Consider the following 23,301-nt stretch of genomic DNA (forward strand, 5'->3'; position numbering starts at 1 on the left):
CATGAATCGTCGGTCGTTGTCTGCTATGAAAAGAAGCCACTATGAACTTTCGAGGAAGCTTCTGTCTGATCACCAGTTGAAACTTGAAACCACTCTTATGTGATGAAAACAAATGTTGAAACGGTTCATCCTACATTTCGAAGAAAGAGGAGATTTCTGAATCATGGACGGCAACAAGAACCTTCCACCACTTGAGCTGTCTGCTTTTCCGATCCTTCCCTCCTCTCCAGGTATGTCCATTCTTAAGCCTCATGTTTTTTCTCCGTCCCATAAGTGTGCTTTTCGTTGAGATAAAACCTTCTTATTTTATAAGAATCCGATTTGTTCTTTATATTGTTGTTTCATGTTTTGGTTGCAAGCTTTCTTCAAAGTTCAAACTATACCAAGCGCTTAAAACAATTACTTGTAGCTGTAGGTGAGGTGAGCAAATTGTAAAATAGAGAAGTTGCACTTTAAGAGGGTGTGCATCGAATGGATGGGTTTACAACTTTAGATCCATCCATTCGATATGCGTAGTGACCCTACTTCTAATGGTGAAGTTAAGATCGGATGGATTGTTTAGATCAGCCACGTCGTCCCGCCACATGGCATAAATTGATTAAATCGTGTAGGGTTGCTCCTTACTTGAACACCACGCGTAAACGAATCCTGGTTCTCATGATTCGCCAATTATCATTCTTTAGAAGTTTGGAACCACCATTAAATGGAAGCCATATATATGAAGGTTAGCTGGGCCAACAATTAGCTCAAAATACGTCACCAAGTATCATGCTAAACATTTAAATTTCAACGATGGAAAAATAACTCGTGTCCTTAGAAATTAGGGGTTTTTACTATTCGGTCCATCTTAGAAATTTTAGCTTCACCGTACAGGTGGAATGAATTTTGACTATAGATGGACCGAATATGCAGTTTATAGGAGGTTACTAGTAGATTAAGAGGGGATTGTAATTTCAGATTTCTGAGGGAGACTGCAGTCTACTTATCCTTGGAAATTAAAATATCCCATCATCTGCTGATCTTTAATTTGTCGGAGGCACTCTTTTACGAAGAAAACCCTGCAATTACAGGAGTTTTGCCACACTTAGACGCTTCTTTATATATGCATCAATGCTCGTTTATATGAGCTAGCAAATGAACTTATGCGTGTTTGGGGTTGAATAGAAATCTGGTTAGGTTTGGGTTAATAAATTTGGGTTTTGACATAACTAATTTGGGTCCAGGTTTCAGTCAATGTTTACAGGTACAGCAAATTTGATATTAGCATTTAGGTTTCATTCTTTTGCAGGTATTTAGCTGGGGTAAGTCAACCAATGGGTAAGTTGACCACAATATCTGCATTCATTTGCCCCTATATTGGGTCTCACAGTAATACAGGATACCTGAGAATATAAGTTACCCGGATACCTGTGAGGTAGGTAAACAACTTACCTGCCCACTTGTTGAAGCCATTAGGCGCTCTCTCTCACCCATGGTTTTTAAAACCGGATTGAACCAGATGGTCGGATCAGAAAAATCGAGGTGATCGGTTTCATTTTACCCCAGAACTGTTATTTTCCCAAAAACCGTTGATTTGGCCATTAAACCATTGATTCGAACAATCAAACTGTTTGAATCATTCAACGGTTTGGTTAGTTTTTATTTTATTTATTTATTTTTTTGTCAGAATAGGCCGTCCATTCAATTTGAACAGTCAGACCGTTCAACTGGGAATCGGACCCTGGCCGGTTCATTGTCTGATTTGGTTTTAAAAACCTTGCTCTCACCTCTCTTTACCTAGGTAATCGGTAGTGTGCAAGAATGATGAAAACTTGCTTACCTGGGTAAATTTTACCTAAGAAATACTTGCCCAAGACACATGTAAACATATTTTTCCTATGTAAGTAAAAACAAATAGTGCCTTACATTAAAAATATTTAGAGGGTGTCTTAGCGGTCGTTTGTAGCACTAAGGTGACGTTTGATAAATCTGAAATCTGAAGTCTGAAAAGTTAAAAAGATATTAAAAATGTCTGGAATTTGAAAAGAGGCATAAATGCTTTTCTACTTTTTAGAGAATCTGAATAGATAATGCTGTTTGTTTTGGATCAATTCTACATCTGAAATTGCTTTGTTTTACTATTTTACCCATGGAACAGGCTATTTTGTATTGTGAATGTAGTTAGCACTATTTCATATAAAATAACTTATCAAAATTCAAAATAATGTCGAAATTATACAAAAAATTAATAAAAAATTATTCACTAATAAAAAATATTAAAATGTAATAAAAATTAAAATAATCAATAAAATTAATAATGAATAAATAAATAATTATTTATTTACTAATAATATTGAAATAACACGAATAAAAATAATAAAATAAATAATAATTACTAAAAATAATTAATAATTATAAATAATACAATAACAATTAATATAAATAATTAATCACTAATAAAAAATAATTAATGTTTAATAAAAAATATTAAGATAATTAACAATTATTACTTAGTAAAATTATTTATAATTAATAATAATTATTATTATTAATACTCAACTGTCGCCACTGCAACTTGCAGTGGCGGTGGCGGGGAGACAGGGGGAGAGAGAGAATCAGAGCGGGCGATTAGAAATAAAAATGCTCAGAATTTGGCTCACGTAGCCACCAACTTTCGACCGACCCTACATTGTCATCTCCTACACCTCTGTATGACTACTTCTAATTAGCAGCACACCGGTAAAGAAGGCTGAAGTTTAAAAAGAAGAGAGTGTGAAGGCAAGTTTAGTCGCTCCAGTCATTCAGAGGCAGCAGAACCGACCTTCACCACTCTGGTAAAGTAGAAAACCATAAGTTCTAAAACTACTCCAGAGATATTTGAGTGAAAGGGAGAGGGGGTGAGCAGGGAGTCTGGCTCGAGATGGAGGTGAGATGGGGGTGAGGAGGGAGAGGAATGAGAGAGAGAGAGAGAGAGAGAGAGAATTGTTGTTGCAAGTTGCAGCGATGGTGGCGGGAAGATGAGAGAGAGAGGGGTAGCATGCATCATTTCCAAAAGATTGGAAAGGTAATTTCGACAATGCATTGGCTCTAAAACGTGCTTGAGCGCATTAAGAGCCAGTCCGCACACTATTGTTTTCAGATCTGAAAACAAAATTCAGATTGATTTTAGACACAATACCAAATGGGTCTAAGGTCTGAAAACTCAAACATTTGAAAATTGCAATCAAATGCCACCTAAATATTCTTCTTAGGGGTCTCTATTTTTTAATTTTTAATCCTACACAAATTGAAAAATGCCTCCCATGTTCCATTTACATATAATGTGCTAAAGTTAATTATTTAATATTAAAATATTTAAATTTAATTAGTGATTTATAATTATTTAGTATTAAATTTAAATAATTTTAATATTACTTAGTTAATTATTTTATTAATTATTCAATCATTTTATTAATTCTTTGTATTTAGGCATCAAAGAAAGAAGAAAAACAAATTTTTAATTTTTTAACTTTCCTTAAAACTTTTTTTGTGCTTTTGAGCAATCACAGTTTTTTTTGAAAAAAGAGAGCAATCAGAGTTTAGTATTATCAAATTGCATCTTAATTAATAATTCAATTTAATTTAAAAATAAATAGTCACATGTCTGAAAATGAAAAGAGAAAGATGTCCTTGTAAGGATTGAGTAAGATAAACACAGGTTAAGCTTGAAGAGAGTGCTGAGTTTAATTACTACAAATTGTAGGATACAGGTTGGCTAAACGTTTGCATCATTTTAAAGAGGGAATGCTATTTTTCAGAGTGGAACTGAAAGAGCCACAAAATGTGAATGTTTGGAAAAATCTTGAACTTTTCATAAGAATGTGGATGAGGATGGCGTGGCTTTGATACCTGCTGTTGAAAGCATGATTTTGAACATTGGATCAAACCGGACGGCCAGACCAGTTGATCTGAGAAACGGTCAAATAACTGCTTCTGTTTCATCCTAAAACCGTTTTTTACCAAAACTGTTAATTTGGTCAATGATCTGTTGACCCAGGTGGTCAAACCATCAATCCAAACAATAGTTCTTGCCCGATTTTATTTTATTTTTTAAGTTAAAATGATCCATCCATTCAAACCAGACAGTTGGACCATTCAACCAGAGAACCAATCCCCAAAACGGTTCCGTCTTCCTTGTCTTGTGCAGTTTTTAAAAACCTTAATTTGAAAGGGGCATTTCCTTGTTTTCTAATATAACAGAGTAATGATACGCACCAATTGAAAAATATTTGACTGCTTTTACAAAAAGAGGAATGCTCCTTATAACACAAACCACTTTTTGCAACAACAACGTTGTAGCACGGTGCAATCAAAGCCTTTCATATATTGCTAGTCTCACCTTGACTTAGATGAAGTGATTTCTTAATGACGCCATTAAAATACATCTAAGGCCATGATTCTCGACTTCAATCCTATACTATGACATTATCATAACAAAAGTGAATTTTTTTTACTATGGATAAAAGATCACATGACCCATGTTTAATTGAACATTAAGGGGGGTGTTTAACGAAATCGTATTTGCTCCTCAGGGCATACTTCATACCAACCTTACAGTACATCACATCCATGAGAGATATTCTCAATTCATGACTGAAAGCGCTGTGAGATTGGTGTGAGGCACATTCTGTAAAGAACAAATTCAGATTTGTGTTCAACATAATGGTTGGTTTTATTTTTACTGATATGCAGTTCTTTTTATTTTCAAAAATAAAATCAACTATGCTGTCAAACACTCTCTAAACTTTCCAGGGTGACTTTAAAATCGACCACTAAGACTATGTTTGGTTTGAAGCAAAAAGTAAGAAAAGGAAGGAAAAAGTATCAAAACCTATACAAGATTTGTTAAGACTTCCTTACCTTTCCTTTCCTTCCCCTACTTTTTCCTTCAAACCAAACATAGCCTAAAGGAACATTTTTGTGTTCACAAGGAGCAATAGTGAAATTGTACAGGCCGACTGTTTGTACAAAAACCTTGGGCCCAGCTTGGGCCACACCCTTGACCCATGTGTGTATAGCCTGATCCAAGGTTTAGAGAATCAGATTAGGCATTGATACAGAAAAGGGAGAGGTTCAACCTGAGTCAAACCGTGATGATGATGATTACTCAATTTCCATCTACGTTAGCTTCTAAAATTCATAAATAATCCAAGATTTACTTTCAATTTATGTTAGTTTCTAAATTTCAAAATCAATCCTATACGTTGATTTCGGCCTTGTTTCATATTATGACTGTTGATTTCACGTTTTTTATGTATAGCATGATGCTTATATATGAGCAAATGAGAATAAGTGGAATGCAAAGTGAGTGAAAGGGCATTGACTTATTAGGAGTGGTGGAAAGAGAGAGGGAGAGAGAATTAAGGAGATAGCAGCATGAGAGGTTTGGAACAAAGAGAGGCCCTCTCACATGAACCACCTTATAATATATATATATATATATATATATATATATATATATATAAAATAAATATTCTGATATCTATCCTAAAAATCTACTTTTTAAAGTCATTTTATGGGTGGACTGAGGATATTTATGAAACAGGGCTTAGCAGAATTACTGACTGCTTACTGTTTACTGGATTCGGAGTTTCTTTTTTTTTTAAATAACTAGCAGCCCAGACAAATCTATTGGGACAGGTGTCAATCATATGCTTATTCAGTGTGTACACTGAGTGTGTCTATCAGATGTGGTATCGTTCAAACCATTACATGGAAACAAAAGAATGTTAAATGATATAAAAAAACGGATACAAAATATGGACGGGGTTCGGAATTAAGGCTATTGCAATGCAAATAAATTTGTATTGATGTAAAATCATGACAGTGCAAATGATTTGAGTGTGAATTCTGATCTACTTTTATTTCAAATTTTAGTTTATTTTGTTTGATTACAGTACAAATAAAATAAATTAAGACATGAAACAGAATAAAGTAAAATCTAAAACAAAATTAAATAAAAATACATTTTTTATATTTGTACTCCCATGCATTTATACTAATGTAAATAAATTTGCACTGCAATCAAACACAGCTATATTTTCATCTTATTAAGAATAATTATGTTATGGAAAGAAAAGCATGGATAGAGATGGGTTGTAGTAAGCCTGTAAATGGATTGGATTGGTGCAATTTTAATCTAAATCCTATAGTGGTCCAATCCAAGATGTTCAATTCCAATCCAATCTAAGGTGCGCAATTATCCAAGTGGTAATAATCCAATCCAATCCAATCAATCCATCGGATTCAGATTGTTAGAATAAATCCAAATTAGATACACAGACACTCAAAAGTTTGTAACTCGCTCATTGTTATCTCTCTCATCAGAATACTTTTCTTTTATCCCATTACATTACAGTGATAAAAGATGCTATTAAATTGTTACTTTGATTAATGCGGACCAATCCAATACGATTTGTTCAAACCATCCGAACAAATTAGTTTTGATTTGAGTCCGGATCGAGCAGCATCCAAATTTAATTGACAACCTTAAGTGATAAGTAGGGATTAGAGATGGATATAAGTCGAGCTTTTATAAGTTATTTGAGTTCAATTCATGAAAATCTCAATTTAGCTTTGGTTTAAATTGAATTTCGAGCCGAATATAAGTTTAATATATAGGTTCATTTGCTAATTGAGTCAAGACCAAGCTTTTACGCACATACACATAGTTTTTAGATAAATTCAAACTTCTGAATTTTTGAGTTGAGTCGAATTCAAACTCAAGTCTTTATCTCAAATCAAATTCAAGCTTTATAGTTTTTAGACGATCCGAACTCGAATAATTAGATATACGGCTTGGCTGAGCTCGAAACCACCCCTAATAGAGACACCAATGGATTGGATTTAGTGATAAACCCATTTGTACCAACCTTAGTAAGGTTTTGGGTAGGACTCAGTTGTCAAACCAACTTGATAAGAGTACCACCATCGTGGAAAGGAGCCTTCTCTCCTTGAAGAGATGATTGCTTCAAATAAGTTAGGGGTGTTCATTCATAGTTCAGCCGAAGCTTGCACATTTCCGGGGAAAGACCAGGTTTTTGTGTTCAGGTCCGGCCTGGAGCACAATATTTATATATTATATATATAATACATTTTGCTTAATTTTTATGATATTACATTTATAAAGATTACAAAATAGCATATAATATGTATACAATATTTTATATTTGTGCACATTATTAAATATATTATATGTATTATAATATAAAACATTATAAATATTAAAATACTACATAGGCTAGACCTGGGCCTGGACTATCTCTCTTATCATGGGTGTTCAACCTGATCCAGCCTATGATCACCTCTAACTTAAGTACTAATTTGATTTTATATTATATAATATTATATATAATGTGTCATTTTATAATATGTACATATATAATATATCATATGATATAAAATTAAGCATATATAAAACATATTTATGTAATATATAAACATGTGCTTTATATAAATCTATATAATTCACATTCCTGGTTGCTTGAGATCCAACCTTATTCCATACCAATACTAGTAGCTTTGCATACTCGTTAAAAAAGTGATTTATTACAAATTAAAGGGATTAAATGAATTAAGAATAGACCCAAAAAAGATTTGGATGAAAATAATAAATAATGATTTAAGCATCTATAATTCAACAACAGGTGTGTCATTAAACAGAACAAAATAGCGAAACAAGATTTATGTAATTTACCTTATAGTTGGGAGTTGGGACAAGGCTTGGATAATGATGGAGATGACTTTGCAGCTTTGGATCCTCACAATGATCCACATTTGAAAAATAAATTCAATCCAATTCTAAAACAGGGATCCATTTAGAGTCTAAGCAGAGTATGGATCCCATATGTTTGGTTTGAAGGAAAAAAGTAGGGAAAGGAAGAGAAATCTATACAAGTTTTGTAAAGGTTTTTCTATCTTTCCCTTCCTTTCCCTACTTTTTCCTTCAAACCAAATACAGTCTTATGGTTTTCTTTAGAGAAAATTTCATATTAGTACTCTATACTTTAGGGATAGTCTCAATTTAGTACCAGAACTTTAAAAAGTGTCATTACAATCCCCAAACTTTCAAAAACTGTCAATTCAGTCCAAAATATAAAAAGACAAAAAAACCCTTTAGTATCATCTAATTTTCTTTATCTACCACTCCCACATAAACTGATTTAAACAAAACTCGTATAGCTAAAAGTTTAGTAAGAGTAAATAAAGAAAGAGATACTGAAATGCAAATAGAAACTCGAAATTTAGTCAGTACTTAAATCCTCTGGCGATTTTCATTCCTCCCCTTGCTGAACAAAATCTACAGCCACCCATAACTTTATCAACGTATTATTGGAGAATTTGAAATTAATGGGGAACAATAGACAGAGGTAGAGATAATACCTCTTTAGATGTCCAAGTAGACTGTCGTAGATCTGATGTGTGTCGAAGGTCCAGAAGCAATAACTAAACAAGTGGGCAAAAAGTCACGCTGGCATCGATCCGAATCATCATCGAATGATGGATTGCATCACTATTTCGCTTCCTAGGAACATAGTCTAGGTAGTTGCTCTAATAACCAAAAACCCTCTCAATTCAAATTTCTTGATAAAGAGAAAAAAACTCTGGTATTACAATTGATGGGTCGATCCAGGGATCAATTTAATTGAATTAAGGACTGAAGTCCATCAGATTTTCTGGTTAGTCATCCACGACGTCCAGTGGCTTGCCCTTTGACGAGTCGGAAGTTTTGTTTGGCCATGTCCATGTCCCTACCGTGCAGTGATAACCTATTCCATCAGCGTTCACGGGTTGCTGAAGGAACACGGGGATGAAAATGATCAATGACTTCTCAGATCTTGATGCATTGCCAATGGACAATTATGATTTATGAAAAAAAGACCCGTTCTGCATATTTCTCCTCTTCCTCTTCTCACTCTGCTTTCTTTGGTTTGTCAATTTTTCAAAGCCATCCATAAGCAGAGTAGACATGGAGTATTGGGAATTCTCTTTTGGGTTAAAGTAGTTGGGAATCAAATGACAATTGAACTAACATTGTAGAACACACAAAGAAATAATAGGTTCTTCTTGCTGGTTGATATGGAAATAGAAAATATATGGATCAGTGGTATACAACTACCTTGAGTTCAATTTGATACAGTTTTTATTCTAGTTCAATTTTAAGGTAAAAGACAATAAACAGTGTTTTTTAAAGATAATTTTAATATTTTAAAAATTTTAAGTCACACGTATCATCACTAAACGAAATTAGAACTTAACCAAGACTACCCCTAAAGTACAAAGTACCAATCTAGAATTTTCCCTTTTCTTTATGTTTCGACCTGAATCCATAAGTAGATCAAATATGGATGCTCGATGGGATCCAATCAGAATATAATCGGCATTTCATAAAAACGAAAATGTAATCCTTTTTTAAAAATCTGTTCCCCCTACTGCCCCGGGAATGTGGATCTGGGTGATTCCAGGTTCATTCTAGATAACGAGCCTTTCAATGCCCTAATCAGAAAGAGACAATGAGATCAATAACTTGCTACCAAAATCATTACTAGAGGCAAAGGCCTTGATTGGGGGGCCATAAGAACTTGTATCCAGACTTGAAAATACAACGACCCGACATTAAAGGCATCCCACAATTCAGATGTCTAATTGATCAAAGGGAGTGGAGTGCGAAAGGAAAAACTAGGGCTGCAAATGAATTAAGGCTGTGTAAATACTAAATATAGTTAGGTGGTAAGCCTGCACTAACCAGTCTAAATTGACCCTATGAGATTATAGTTGGACCGGCTTTAAGCGTGTTTTGGATCAGGTTCAGATTAAGATGAAGCCGTGCTAAAACATATTATTTAAGTTTTGAAATATTTGTGTATATTAATAAACGTGTATGTGCATTTGCACATGACAGTATCTCTAACACAAAACTATTTATATTTATGGACAGTTTTTGAACAGTTATAACTTATAAGTGGGTAGTTTCTGAAGAGTTGAATAGACAGTTTTTGAAGTGAGAGTAAATGATATATATGCCCTCTTTATGCCCGCTGTGTGCTTAGATAAAAAGGATAAAAAACATCCAATAAAAATTCCAGAAAAAAGGAAAATTCGCTCTTTTATAGATAATATATATATAGATAGGTTTTATTAAGTGTACTATAAATGGGACAAATTGGATTGAGTCAGTTATGGGTTGAAGTCAAGTTGAATCATACCCACACTGAACCCGATTATAATTAGATTGGATATTTCTTTTTTTTTTTTTTCTTTTTTCCATTAAAAGAGGTAAAGCATAATTGGATTGGATATAGATCACTCCAATATATTCTGCAACGATCTAATTTTAAATGTACATGCTCATATGTAATTAAAATTTATATTATAACTATTTCTAAAATGGGTTATTCAGTATCGGAATTTGATTTACATTCAATATGAATCCAATGGATAATTTAAGATTAAGATCCAAATATTAATCAATTTCTAGAATTATATACTCATCCCTAACAAAAACTTCACCCGATGATACAAGGGTTTGATTGTGAAATCAGAAAGACATGATAGCATAAAAGCGTACAATCAACCATCCAGTATCATAAAAGTGATAAGAAATTAAGTGATTATTTATCAAATTCAACATTGCAGGGTTAGATCAAAGCCCCTCCCACATCATGTTTTTCTAACAGCATAGATTTTTTCCTAATATAAATTGAAGATTGTCATAAAAATGGTAACCAATCAAATGGTTATTTATGAAATTCGGGTGAGGGGGTGATAGCCCTTTCAGTATCATATTTTTTCGACAGCATAGGTTTTTCTCTAGAGTTTGGGATTTTCTGCCAACAAAAGACGTTCCAATCCTCTACCTAACTTTGATCTAACACCGCACACCGCACACCGCACACCTCACATCTCACATATGAATTATTTATTCATTCGGTTCTCCAGGTTAAGAAAGAAAGAAAGAATTCACTAGTCAGACGGTCGGTAACTTGCTTCTCTTAATTGTTAATCTAGTTTCCATTGCTCACCAGGTACGTCTAATAAACCTCAACCTGGACAAAGAGATAATGCTTCCAGTTGGTTCCGTTTCAACATTCACGTGCACGCCGAACTAAGCAAATCCCGCAGGAGATGGCGCCTTGCTTTCCTGTATATCTTTGCTTCCAAGGCACTGATCCCTCCTCACCTTGCCAAGGAAATTGAAATTATATCTGTGAACAACAAGCAACTCCCTTCAATGTTTCAACACACTGACTCTTACATCCTCGATATACCTGATGCTGACGAAATTCACCAGAGAGCAATACAGCCCATTGACCTACAAAAGCTGAATCAAATTGTAAAGGATAAGAACCTGGACGATTTGAGGGAGCTTGGAGGAGTGCAGGGAGCTGCAGCAACCCTGCAAATCGATTTAGAGTGTGGGATTCGTGGCAATGAAGATGTTATCCGTCGACGTGATGATTTTGGGTCTAACACCTACCAAAAGCCACCACCCAAAGGTTTCGTATATTTTGTGTTGGAAGCTTTCAAAGATAATACCATTCTCATCCTCTTGGTTTGTGCTATACTATCTCTCGGGTTTGGCATCAAGGAAAACGGCCCAAAAGATGGATGGTATGACGGTGGGAGTATCTCTATTGCAATATTTCTGGTGGTGATCGTTTCTGCAGGGAGTAACTTCAGACAATCTAGACAGTTCGAGAAGCTATCAAGCATCAGCAACGACATTCAGGTTGAGGTCATCAGAGACAGTCATCGGCAAAAGATTTCCATCTTCAATATCGTGGTAGGAGATGTTGTATGTTTGAAGATAGGCGATCAAATTCCTGCAGATGGCTTGTTCTTGGATGGCTATTCCTTACAGGTGGATGAGTCAAGCATGACAGGGGAGAGTGACCATGTGGATGTTGATGCCAGTGAGAATCCTTTCCTGTTATCGGGTGCCAAGGTGGTAGATGGGCATGGTCGAATGCTTGTAACTTCTGTTGGGATGCAAACAGAATGGGGCAAGTTGATGAGCTCAATAAACTGTGATTCCAGTGAACGGACACCATTACAAGCTCGCCTGGACAAACTAACTTCTTCTATTGGCAAAATTGGTTTAACAGTGGCTTTCCTTGTACTTGTAGTGTTGCTGGTCCGTTACTTCACAGGAAATACAGAAGACGAGAATGGAAATAAAGAGTTCGATAGCAACAACACAAATGTCGATAAAATTTTTAATGCAATCCTGCGCATTGTTGCTGATTCTGTTACCATTGTGGTTGTCGCTATTCCAGAAGGCTTACCATTGGCTGTCACGCTGACTCTTGCTTATTCCATGAAACAAATGATGGTTGATCAAGCGATGGTTCGAAAACTCTCTGCCTGTGAAACAATGGGCTCGGCCACTACTATCTGCACTGATAAAACAGGCACATTGACCATGAACCAAATGAAAGTGACTGAATTTTGGCTTGGCCTAGAAAAGATGGGAAATGATGCGTTATCCACAATTGCTACGAGTGTTATTGAATTGCTTCACCAAGGAGTTGGTCTGAACACGACTGGTAATGTGTATCGACCTACTTCAGGAGCAATACCTGAGTTCTCTGGTAGTCCAACTGAGAAAGCCATTCTTTCATGGGCTGTCTCGGAACTGAGCATGGATATGGAAGAATTGAAAAAAAATTGTACCATTCTCCATGTTGAATCGTTCAACTCAGAGAAGAAAAGAAGTGGCATTTCAATGAAGAAGAAGGATGAGAAGACGACCCATGTGCATTGGAAGGGGGCTGCTGAGATGATACTAGCAATGTGTTCAAGTTACCATGAGAGTACAGAAGCCATGAAGCCCATGGATGATGACTGTAGGATGAAAATCAGTCAAATAATTCAAGATATGGCAGCCAACAGCCTCCGATGCATTGCTTTTGCCCACAAGAAAATCATAGATGAAGAGTGCAGATACAGTGAAAACAAGAATGCCCAACAACAGTGTCAAGAAGATGGTCTAACGTTGTTGGGACTTGTAGGTATAAAGGACCCATGTAGACCAGGGGTCAAAACAGCCGTGAAAGCTTGTGAAGATGCAGGAGTAAGCATCAAAATGATCACAGGAGACAATATTTTCACTGCAAGAGCAATAGCCATTGAATGTGGGATTCTTAAGACAAATCAAGATATGAATAATGGAGAAATTGTCGAAGGTGTGGAATTTCGAAACTACACAGAGGAGGAGAGAATGTCAAAAGTTGATAAAATCCGGGTAATGGCAAGGTCTTCTCCCTTTGACAAGCTTCTAATGGTACAATGCTTGAAACAAAAAGGTCACGTGGTAGCTGTAACAGGTGATGGAACAAACGATGCACCCGCTTTAAAGGAAGCTGATATTGGGCTTGCAATGGGGATCCAAGGCACTGAAGTAGCTAAAGAAAGTTCTGATATTGTCATCTTAGATGATAACTTTGCTTCTGTGGTTACAGTGGTAAGGTGGGGGAGATGTGTTTATAACAACATTCAAAAATTCATCCAATTCCAACTTACAGTGAATGTTGCTGCTCTTGTGATTAACTTTGTTGCAGCAGTCTCTGCTGGCGAAGTCCCACTAACTGCAGTTCAGTTGTTGTGGGTGAACTTAATTATGGACACACTGGGCGCTCTGGCTCTAGCAACTGAGCGACCTACCAAGGAGCTCATGGAGAAGCCACCAGTAGGTCGGACTGAGCCACTTATAACCAATGTCATGTGGAGGAATCTCATGGCTCAATCTCTATACCAGATAATTATACTTTTGATATTACAGTTCAAAGGCACATATATCTTTAAGGTAAATGAGAAGGTTAAGGACACCCTAATTTTCAATACTTTCGTGCTTTGTCAAATCTTTAACGAGTTCAATGCTAGGAAGCTTGAGAAGAAAAATGTCTTTGAAGGTATATACAAGAATTGGTTGTTTATGGGGATTATTGGAATAACTCTCATTTTTCAGGTGATAATGGTGGAAATTTTAAAAAAGTTTGCAGATACTGAAAGGCTAGATTGGGGGCAATGGGGTGTATGTATTGGAATAGCCTCTATGTCTTGGCCAATTGGTTGGATTTTCAAACACATACCAGTTCCAGATAAACCATTTTTTAGCATTCTCAAGTTGCAGATTTCCAAATTGCTATAGTGGGTAATTTTTCTTCTTTTCATGGTTGCGATGAAGTGAATCTACAATTAGCAAACTCATCCTCAGGATAAGAGTATTGGATTTGAAAATTTTCACCAAAGGGATCATTAGACTACCTTTTACAGTAGGGAGAGCGCAAAAAGGACAATTTGTCTAACTGTAATAAGGTGTGCCTTGGAAAGGTAGATGGTGTTTGGAGATCCAGAGAGTCAAAGACAAAAAACCTGCTACATAAAATGGTTTTGCAGGCTCGAATAAAACCAATTTCCTTTGGCAATCATTCAGAAAGACAGATGGAGTTTGGTGATCCAGAAAGTCAGACAAAAACCCTACTCAGTAAAATGGTTTTGGACCTGAAAGAAAAGTTACTGGAAGTTTGCACATGAAAATCCGAAAATAGGGACTATTTACCTATATATTGTTCATATGACATATCAGGTATGATGTTGTGTTTAGTCACAACTCACAACTTTACCATTTGGGTGGGGAGCTACGCTCTTTCAACTTTTTCTAATTTCTATTCCTTATTCTTGCATAAGAAAAGGCTTATTCAGTTTATCCACATTTTGGATTTCCTAAAAGCATCATAATTAATGTTTTTAGGTTCTAACTTACTTGGATTAAAGAATTTGGGTTCTAAGTTACTTGGATTTGTTTTCTTGCTCCTTAAAAATCATGATTGCTTGCCATGTGGATATGAATTTGCAGACCCTAACATTCTTTACAGTCAGGTGCATTAAAGAGAACAGAATGGTGGAACAGAGTTCATGTAGTTGAGATAAGGCTTAGAAAAAGATGATGATGATGTATGATGATGATAATGAACATCTTTAGTGTATTTTTTTCTTCTTTTCTCTTTTTCTTCTTTTTTTCCTTTTATGAGGCTCTTTGTGGCTCTTGGAAGATAAGTGTGTTTGTCTTCCTCCTGTAAATTTTCTACTGATGATTTAATGAAAGTGTTATTGATCAAAAAAAAAAAAAATGATGATAATGAACATTCTCTGGAGTATGGGATTTACAAGCTAAATTCACCTCTGGTCATTGGTAAAATGATCGATAGATGGATCATGAATGGCTCAAAAGCTGATTTAACTGGATTTTTCAGCTTAGCTCTATATCATGCCTGGGATCAGCCAGCTTTGAGATGAACACCACCACGTCACTCAACTAAAATATATGTTTTCTTTCACCTTTGGAAACCCAATATGGAAAGGGAATATTAAGTCAATCAATTTCCACACCAAAGGAAAGAGGTACTTGGATATTGAGCTTTCTTTCTGTATTTTTTCATTATCCCAGTGTGTGTGGGGGTTTTTGCTTTCTTTATCTTCATTTCCAATTCTTCCTTTTCAATCAAAGGTATTCTTTTCCCAAAAGCAAGTGATGTAATTAATCATCCAGATCTGATATAAAACTTGCAAATGATTAATTCCTTGATCAACTATTGGATGGAAAATTTAGAAGTTGTTCCTTTTGATAGAACAAATGCAGCAAATTAGTTGTTTTCCATCCAATAGTTGATCAAGGGTTTTATTATTTGCAGGTTTCACATCAGAAAGAAGGAAGATAAAGAAAATGGAGACCACACTCAGGTGTTACTACAATATTCAAATAGTTCAAAATGGAATGAGTTTTATCTATCCAGAGAGAACTGCACAGCTTCTCCTAACTGTGGCCAAACCCAAGCCAGAGAGCGTCCATATGAAACTTACCAGTTTACTAGCAAATGTACATGTGCTTTGCACGTAGCCACTTAGATGACAATAATGATGGTAATAATATGTCTTCAAATTTTTCTACAATTTTTTTCATATTTCTGTGTAAAAATAATTTTTATTTATCCTACTTATTTTTTTTAACAATGATGAATCTGTAATATTAGAGATGTGCACAAAATGTTTTGTACGGATTTTCTGTATCTTTTTGTTTTCTTATTTTTTAATTTTTATTATCTAATATGGCATCAAGAGTTGACACATTTGACTAGGTTGAACCATTAACCTGCAACCAAACAAAAAACAATTTTGTTTTTGGGTTAGTTGAAATTTCATATTCTATTTCCATCATCAATAAAAACAATTCTTTTTCATCACACTTATTTTTCTTTAATATGATTAATATAAAATATTAGAGATCTGCCCAATTTTTTAGTTTTTGTAATTATTTTTATTTTAAAATTTTATTATTTAATTATGACATCATTGGTTGACCCATTAGAGCCAAATTGTTGAATTGCTTACCCACCACTTGGATGGAAGAACAATTTCATTTTTAGTTCTGTTAAAAAAATGGGTTTTATATTGTTAAAAGTATTAAATATAAATCTAATTAGTAAAATTTATTGGTGAGGAAAAAAATACTTCAAAAATAGAATTTAATGGAAGAGAATGGGAATTAATAGCTTAAATATAAGGCTAAATGAAAAGGAATTGAATGCGGTGAAAAGTAATACTTCAATTTACACTTTCTGCCCTCATAATTAGAGGAATCAAATTCAATATAGATACATTTTAGTCATGAAGAAAAATTCCACAAACTCATTCATATTTCATATTTTTGATAGTATTAACAAATGTGTATGTGCTTTGCACACGACATTTTTAGATGATAATGGTGATGATAATAATAGTAAGAATATGTTCCCAAATTTTTCTACAACCCTTTTTTTTATATTTCTGTGTATAAAAATAATTCTTATTTATTACACTGATGTTTGTTTATGAAAAAACTATAATATTAGAGATGCACCCAAATGTTTTTGACAAAGCTTTTGTATATTTTTATAATTTTATAATTTTTAATTTTTATTATTTAATTATGACATCGACCATCAACACATTTGATCTAAAAGGTTGAATTGTTGACTTGTCACCAAACCAAAAAATAAAATTCATTTTTGGGTCAGTTTTAAATTGCGTATTTCATTTCCATCATCAAGAAAAATCATTCTTGTTTATCACATTTATTTTCATTTAACATAACCAATATAAAATATTAAAGATGTGCCCAAGTGTATTCTATAAATTTATCTATTTTTATATTTTTGTGGTTATATTTTCTAAATTTTTATTATTTAATTATGACATCAATTGCTAACACATTTCACCCAAAAAGATTGAATTGTTGACTTGCTGCCAAACAAGAAAACAATTTCACTTTTTTGGTCAACTTTAAATTATGTATTTTGATCTCTTGCATCAATTTTAAATTGTTGACCAGCTGCCCAAAATTTCCTGCATTTTTTGTGTAATTTTTGTATTTATTTCTATGTAAAATTTTTTGTTATTTAACTATGACATCATGGGTTGGCCCATACACTCCACATGGATGGAAGAGCAATTTTGTTCCTAGGTTGGTTAAAAAAACATAGGTTTTGTATTGTTAAAAGTATTGAATTAAGATGTCATTAGTAGAACATACTGATGATAAAAAAAATACCTCCAATATAGGATTTAATGAGAGAATGAGAATTAATATCTTAAACATAAGACTTAATGAGAGGAAATTGAATAAAGTGATAAATAATAGCTCAAATGCCCTAGAATCAAAGAGGGACCAAATTCAAAGATAAGGGTATTTTGGGTATATATATAGTGTTTACATATTCAGTAATCTTCTATGCACAATTACATATAAAGTATGGCAAACTTCTTATTCAAAATTTTATAACAGATTCATATCAAACGTGAATCTAATATATTCTTAGCTTTTTTATACCCATATTGGATTTCTTTAATGGGATGTCATACTGAATTCTTCTTTTGTTCTTGAAATTGATCAAGGTGAGCATTAAGAAAAAATTAAAAAGGAAGTACACACAGTCTACTAATTATAGTAATCTCATAGAGAGGGGAAAAACACAAAACACTTCTCTCTCTATTTCTCCCTTTTTTGGTGTTTTTCCCCCTTCTCTCTCTCGAGCTCTCTATTTCCCCTCTTCTATGTTTTCCTCTCTCTCTCTCTCTCTCTCTCTCTTGAGATCTCTCTAGATCTCTCGAGGATCATCCCTTTCTTTCTCTGTTTCTCTCATCTTCTTTTCTTTTCTTTGTTTGCTTTCTTTCTGTGAGCATTCTGACGTCCTAGTTGACCGAGACAGTGCTAGATGGCCGAGATAGTGCTCAAACGATAGTTTCTCTGACGTCCTAGATGGCTGTGATGTGCTCCGACGTCCTGGTTGGTAGTTTCAGTTATCCGACTTTCCGGATGGCAGTTACAGTTTTTCGGCGTTTTCCGGCATTGTGTATGGATGTTTTGTTCTCCGGCTTGTGGCTGGACGTTACAGTTCTCCAACTTTCTTTGGAAGACAGCTTGTAGTTGGTAGTTCTTCAGTGTACTGGATGGCAATTACAGATGATGTATCTTTTGTAGTTTTTTGGTGTAGTTGGACGTTACAGTTCTTGGCTTGTGGCTATGTAACCTCCTCTATCAATTTTCGGTTTGGTTGGTAACTCCTATTGTCAATTTGCTTGCCAGTTATGGTGGTTTGGAGATGTTCTTATCCACTTCTGTTAGTGAAGTTAACTCACCTTGCTCGCCAGTTATGGTGGTTTGTTGTAGAAGTTATTCTGGTTCTCCTAAATTCCATCTATTTGTTTTGTTCTTCTTGAGAATGTATCTCTGGTCTTTATTTGGCCTGATTGGCATCTCTTTGTACCAATCTCTTGAATGAATGAAACATGATTGAAACCTTCAAAAAAAAAAATATTATAGTAATCTCATGGACTCCTCATCAACAATACGCCCAAGAGTGGGATGAATATGGACAAGATGCATTTGACCCAAAAGCTCATGGCCAGGTCGGTTTCATGAAAGCACGTATAATATTAACATTCAAAAAGAACCATAAGACATCAACAAAGAGTTAAACAAGATGTAAGTGCCATAGGTATGCCACATCAATGACTACATATAGCTTCTAAATCCGCATATCAGTTGCGGTAGTTCATGAAAATTGAACATCCTTTAGTTCCCATAGTAAATCAATTGCAACTCAAGAATGTTAACTGGTTCTTTGAACCATCACGCAGGGAGTGATTGTTATTTTATCATTGTTGTCGCTGATCGAACATACAAAACTACCTTGGGTTCTCGAAATGCTATCTATGACTACACCTCCATGAGTTTGCTTCTATTCACACATAAGAAGCTCCATGTATCCACTTACATGGACATTATTTCTTCTTGAACCCACTCACAGGTTGAACTCTAGGAGCGTTCATAACAATAATGATTATAGACAAGGAGGACATTGGGAAGAAAATGAAGTGAAAAATTATGACAAAATGAACCTGCAACATTTTACTACTAGATCCATCGACCCATCCATCTATCTATATCCATATATATATATATATTTTTTTTTTTTTTTCTGTTTTGATGGATTATTTCCTTCTATATATGGTCCAACTAGATCACTAACGTCAAAAGCCTTCTCTGCATTGCTTCTATGTAACTGGTAATTTTCCATTTAAAGCACTAGTTTCCAAATCCTCAGAGAACATACGACGAATAGTTCGTAGACGACCCTATAGCTCTAAAGGTCAAAAGGAATCAACCGGATCACCTTCTGGGACAGAAAACACTTGAAGTGCCATAACAGTGATAACCGTCCCCTTTATATACCCATAAGTGTGCAGCCTTTTTATTTGTTGACCATATAACTGATCCAAAACGGTGAATATGATCATCCAAAACATTGCCGTACTGTTATTATAATAAAAAGTCCGTAGGAGGAGAATAAAAATCAAGCTCACCTGTTAATCAAGTAGATCAGTTGGAAGATAACGATTGAGAACAAGATCGTACAATCTCAAAGGTGAGCTTTACAACGTCCATGTCCAGTACAGGGAAGAGATGATCACCATTAAACCACCACTTACAATAGCAGTTTTCCTTCAATGGAAACGTGATTTAGGATTCCAAGGAAAAGTTAGCAGAGAGCAAGAAATGCAGCAAATGCTTATATGTTTAGCAAGTAAGCGCATCGTAGGAACCAGCTAAAAGAAAATTTTAGACATCTTCTCACCTTAGCATCTCAGCCGATTCCTGATGAAAATCCCCAGTACTCTAAAAATTTATCTTGAATGGCCGTTCTAAATTTTTTAAGCCATGCCGGACTTAAATGAGTAAAATAAACCTATAAAAATTAAAGAGTAAAGACAAGGGCTTAAAACGGATCGGATCGGATTGCAATCCAACAAAGGTCTGTTTGGGATGGATAAACGTGATTTTGTTTTTGATAAATCCAGAAAAAAAAGGCAACACAGAACGGGAGTAGAACGACCCAGAAATCTAAACAACTAATCACACTTAATGGTCTAGGCACAAACGAGCCAGATACATCACTGTGAGCAGTTTGCCGACCAGTTTGCCACAATGTTTCCCTCCGTAGGTGTACCGTAGGGGTGTTTATGGGTTGGGTTGGGTCGGGTCGGTTTAAGTCATTTTCTTCAACCGATTTGATCTAGTCGGTTTACTTATTGATTAAACCGAAATTAACCAACATAAAGGGTCAGTTTGTGTCAGTTTAGTCGGTTTTATATATATTTTAAACTAAAATGTCTATTTATATTTAAGTTTATTTCTTTTTAGTTTTTATGTAAAATCAAAATATATATTTAAATCGATTAGTTTTTGTGCAAAACTGATTTTTTTGTCAATATATATTTAAATTTATACAAATCTGAATTAAATATTGTATCAATATTATATTTGTATTGCTTTTATGTTTTTAGTTTTTATCATAAATAACCAAATTTTTTTTCAAAGTTCAAGCAAAACACATAAAATATATCAACATTTAACATATAAGATAGGGACTAATTAATAATTACTTAAACATATAGGATCGGTTTGGTTCGATTTAGTTTCAGTTTTCGTACATTAAAACCAAAACTGAAATCGAGTTATTGGTTTATTTTCTCATACAATCCAAAACCGACCGGTAGTTTTGAAAAACCGGCCAACTCGGATTGGGTCGGGCCAGTTTGGTCAGTTTGACATTTAATGTGAACACCCCCTAGGTGTAACGATACTCCACTCTGCTTTCAAAACTCTCGACCAATGATCTATAACCCTTAATGATTGATGCCATTCACCATGGGGGATCCATGAGCTTCCTCAGAACAAGTTTAGAGTCGCCCTCTATAATAATATTCTTGTTTGGGAAGTTCAAGGCCATATTATGGGCTTCCCATAATATGTTTTCTCATTCGTGATTTGTAATTTATAAATGCCACGTTTAGATTCAAAGCTTAGCCAAATGCATGTTTTTTCATTTCTAATGGTCTATTTGCATTGAATTTTTTGAAACTATAATAATTATTTTTAGAGGTGTCTTAGAGTTGCTTAGTTTTTCTTGTTTTTGAAATATGAATGTAGATAATGTTGTTCTGAAATCTGAATAAGTGACAATTGACTATTTTAACCCTAAATATGAAATGGCTTGTTTGACTTTTAACAAATTAGTTATTAATTAAGGGCATTAAATGAATATAAAATAATTAAATTAATAACAATATTTTTATTTTTATCACAATACAAGGACATGGGACTGTCAACAAAAAATCCAAGTGAACCCAATAGATGCTATGTACTCAGCTTTAGCACTAGTCCTTACAACATTTTGTTTCTTCTCCATGTAACTAGGTCCCCCCCCCCACTACAACCACCACAATGGTATAGTAACCACTGGTGGACTTTCGATCATCAACTATTCCAACCTAATCAGCATCTATACATACCTTAACTTTTAAATGTCTGTTTCTGGAACAACAAGCAACCCTTGGAAACTTCTTGAAAAACCTGAGAATTCTTTCAACTACTTCTAAGTGTGAAATCTTAGGCATGCATGAACTGGCTAAGAACACCCACAACATAAGCAACGTTCGGTCAAGTCACGGACAGGTACAACAACTTCCCTACAAGTCTCTGGAATTGCTACACATCCTTGATAATCTAACCACCACAATCACCCAGCCTGTGATTTGGATCAATGGGAGAATCAGTTGGTTTCACCCCCAATGTTCCTGAATCTTATAACAGTCTGGAATGTATTTCCACTAACAAATGAAAATTCTCTTTTGTGAGTGAGCAACTTCAATTCCAAGGAAATATTGCAAGGGACCTAGATCTTTCACCTCAAACTAAGTGGCTAGAAACTACTTTGGTTTTTAAATTTCAGTTTTTCATTCATCAATGATCACTATATCATCAACATAGACTATCAATGCTACAATTTTTCCTTCTCCTCTTTTCACAAATAATTTATGATCCGTCTGACACAGTTTGTAGCCAACCCACTACAAAGCTAAATGAAACTTGCTAAACCAAGCCTTTTGTGATTGTTTTGGTCCATACAAGGATTTCTTTAGCTTGCACACTTTCTGCCTACTACCTTAAGCACAAAAGCTTGGGGGTTGCACCATGTACACTTCTTCAATGTCACCATTCAATAAAGCATTTTTTATATCCAACTGATGGAGGTTCCAATCAAGGTTAGCTGCCAAAGAAAAGAGGACTCTAATAGAATTTATCTTAGCAACTTGGGCAAAGGTAATCTACTCCATATACTTAAGTGGACCTTTTGCCACTAATTGGGCTTTATACCTGTCCACTGTTTCATCTGCCCTATGCTTCACTATAAACACCCACTTACACCAAGGCATAGAAAGAGGGTGAACTATTTTCATAGGAAAAAAATGAGAAATAGGGTTCTTAGTAATCAAGACCTAACTCCCTTTCTTTGAGTAATAGGGATATCTAGGTCATCAATAATAGAAGAATGACAATGGGTTCAAACATATCAAAGGGAATAAGGGTATCTGGTTGGAGAGGACCTACCCTCAGTGAATCTGATGATGTTGGTGGTATAGTTTTTGATTGTTCCACAACTCTTGAACCTGGCTGACCCTTACGATGACGAAAGAAGACACGAAATGGAGGAGGGTCAAGAAAATGAGGAAGCTAAGCCTAAACCTGTTTCTCCTCAGCCCTATACTCCCCTTAAGGAAATAGAGAAGAAGGGATTCACTTCCAAAGAAGACACATCCATGGAAACATAATACTTTCTAGAAACATGATCAAAACACTGGTAACCTTTTTGAGAATGATAGCCCAAGAAAAAAAAAAGAATA

The 23,301-nt window shown here is 34.8% G+C and overlaps 1 protein-coding gene and 1 long non-coding RNA gene across 5 annotated transcripts; one reads left to right on the top strand and one right to left on the bottom strand.

The window, feature by feature from the left end:
- The first annotated feature begins 42 nt into the window (after positions 1-42).
- LOC104613244 (calcium-transporting ATPase 12, plasma membrane-type-like) lies at positions 43-16,168 on the top strand. 2 transcript variants are annotated; one of them, XM_088895110.1, is made up of 3 exons: positions 43-230; positions 11,043-13,822; positions 14,895-16,168. In XM_088895110.1, exons 1-3 carry the CDS (start codon positions 164-166, stop codon positions 14,964-14,966), a joined length of 2,919 nt encoding a protein of 972 aa, XP_088751236.1. In that variant the 5' UTR covers positions 43-163; the 3' UTR covers positions 14,967-16,168. The 2 variants fall into 2 exon arrangements, with proteins under 2 accessions (XP_088751236.1, XP_010279282.1); XM_010280980.3 differs by having other exon boundaries at positions 11,043-16,168.
- On the bottom strand, positions 3,723-20,453 carry LOC104613246 (uncharacterized). 3 transcript variants are annotated; one of them, XR_737920.3, is made up of 4 exons: positions 20,193-20,440; positions 19,921-20,059; positions 8,401-8,811; positions 3,723-8,317 (listed from the first exon to the last, which is right to left on the bottom strand). It is a non-coding gene; the product is annotated as an uncharacterized LOC104613246 (long non-coding RNA). The 3 variants fall into 3 exon arrangements; XR_016080569.1 differs by having other exon boundaries at positions 3,723-8,811; positions 20,193-20,428; XR_737919.3 differs by lacking the exons at positions 3,723-8,317; positions 8,401-8,811 and having other exon boundaries at positions 18,938-20,059; positions 20,193-20,453.
- Positions 20,454-23,301: the final 2,848 nt, after the last annotated feature.

The sequence above is a fragment of the Nelumbo nucifera genome, chromosome 1 (assembly GCF_055504915.1).
Source record: "Nelumbo nucifera cultivar China Antique chromosome 1, China Antique-T2T, whole genome shotgun sequence".
NCBI classification, from domain to species: domain Eukaryota; kingdom Viridiplantae; phylum Streptophyta; class Magnoliopsida; order Proteales; family Nelumbonaceae; genus Nelumbo; species Nelumbo nucifera.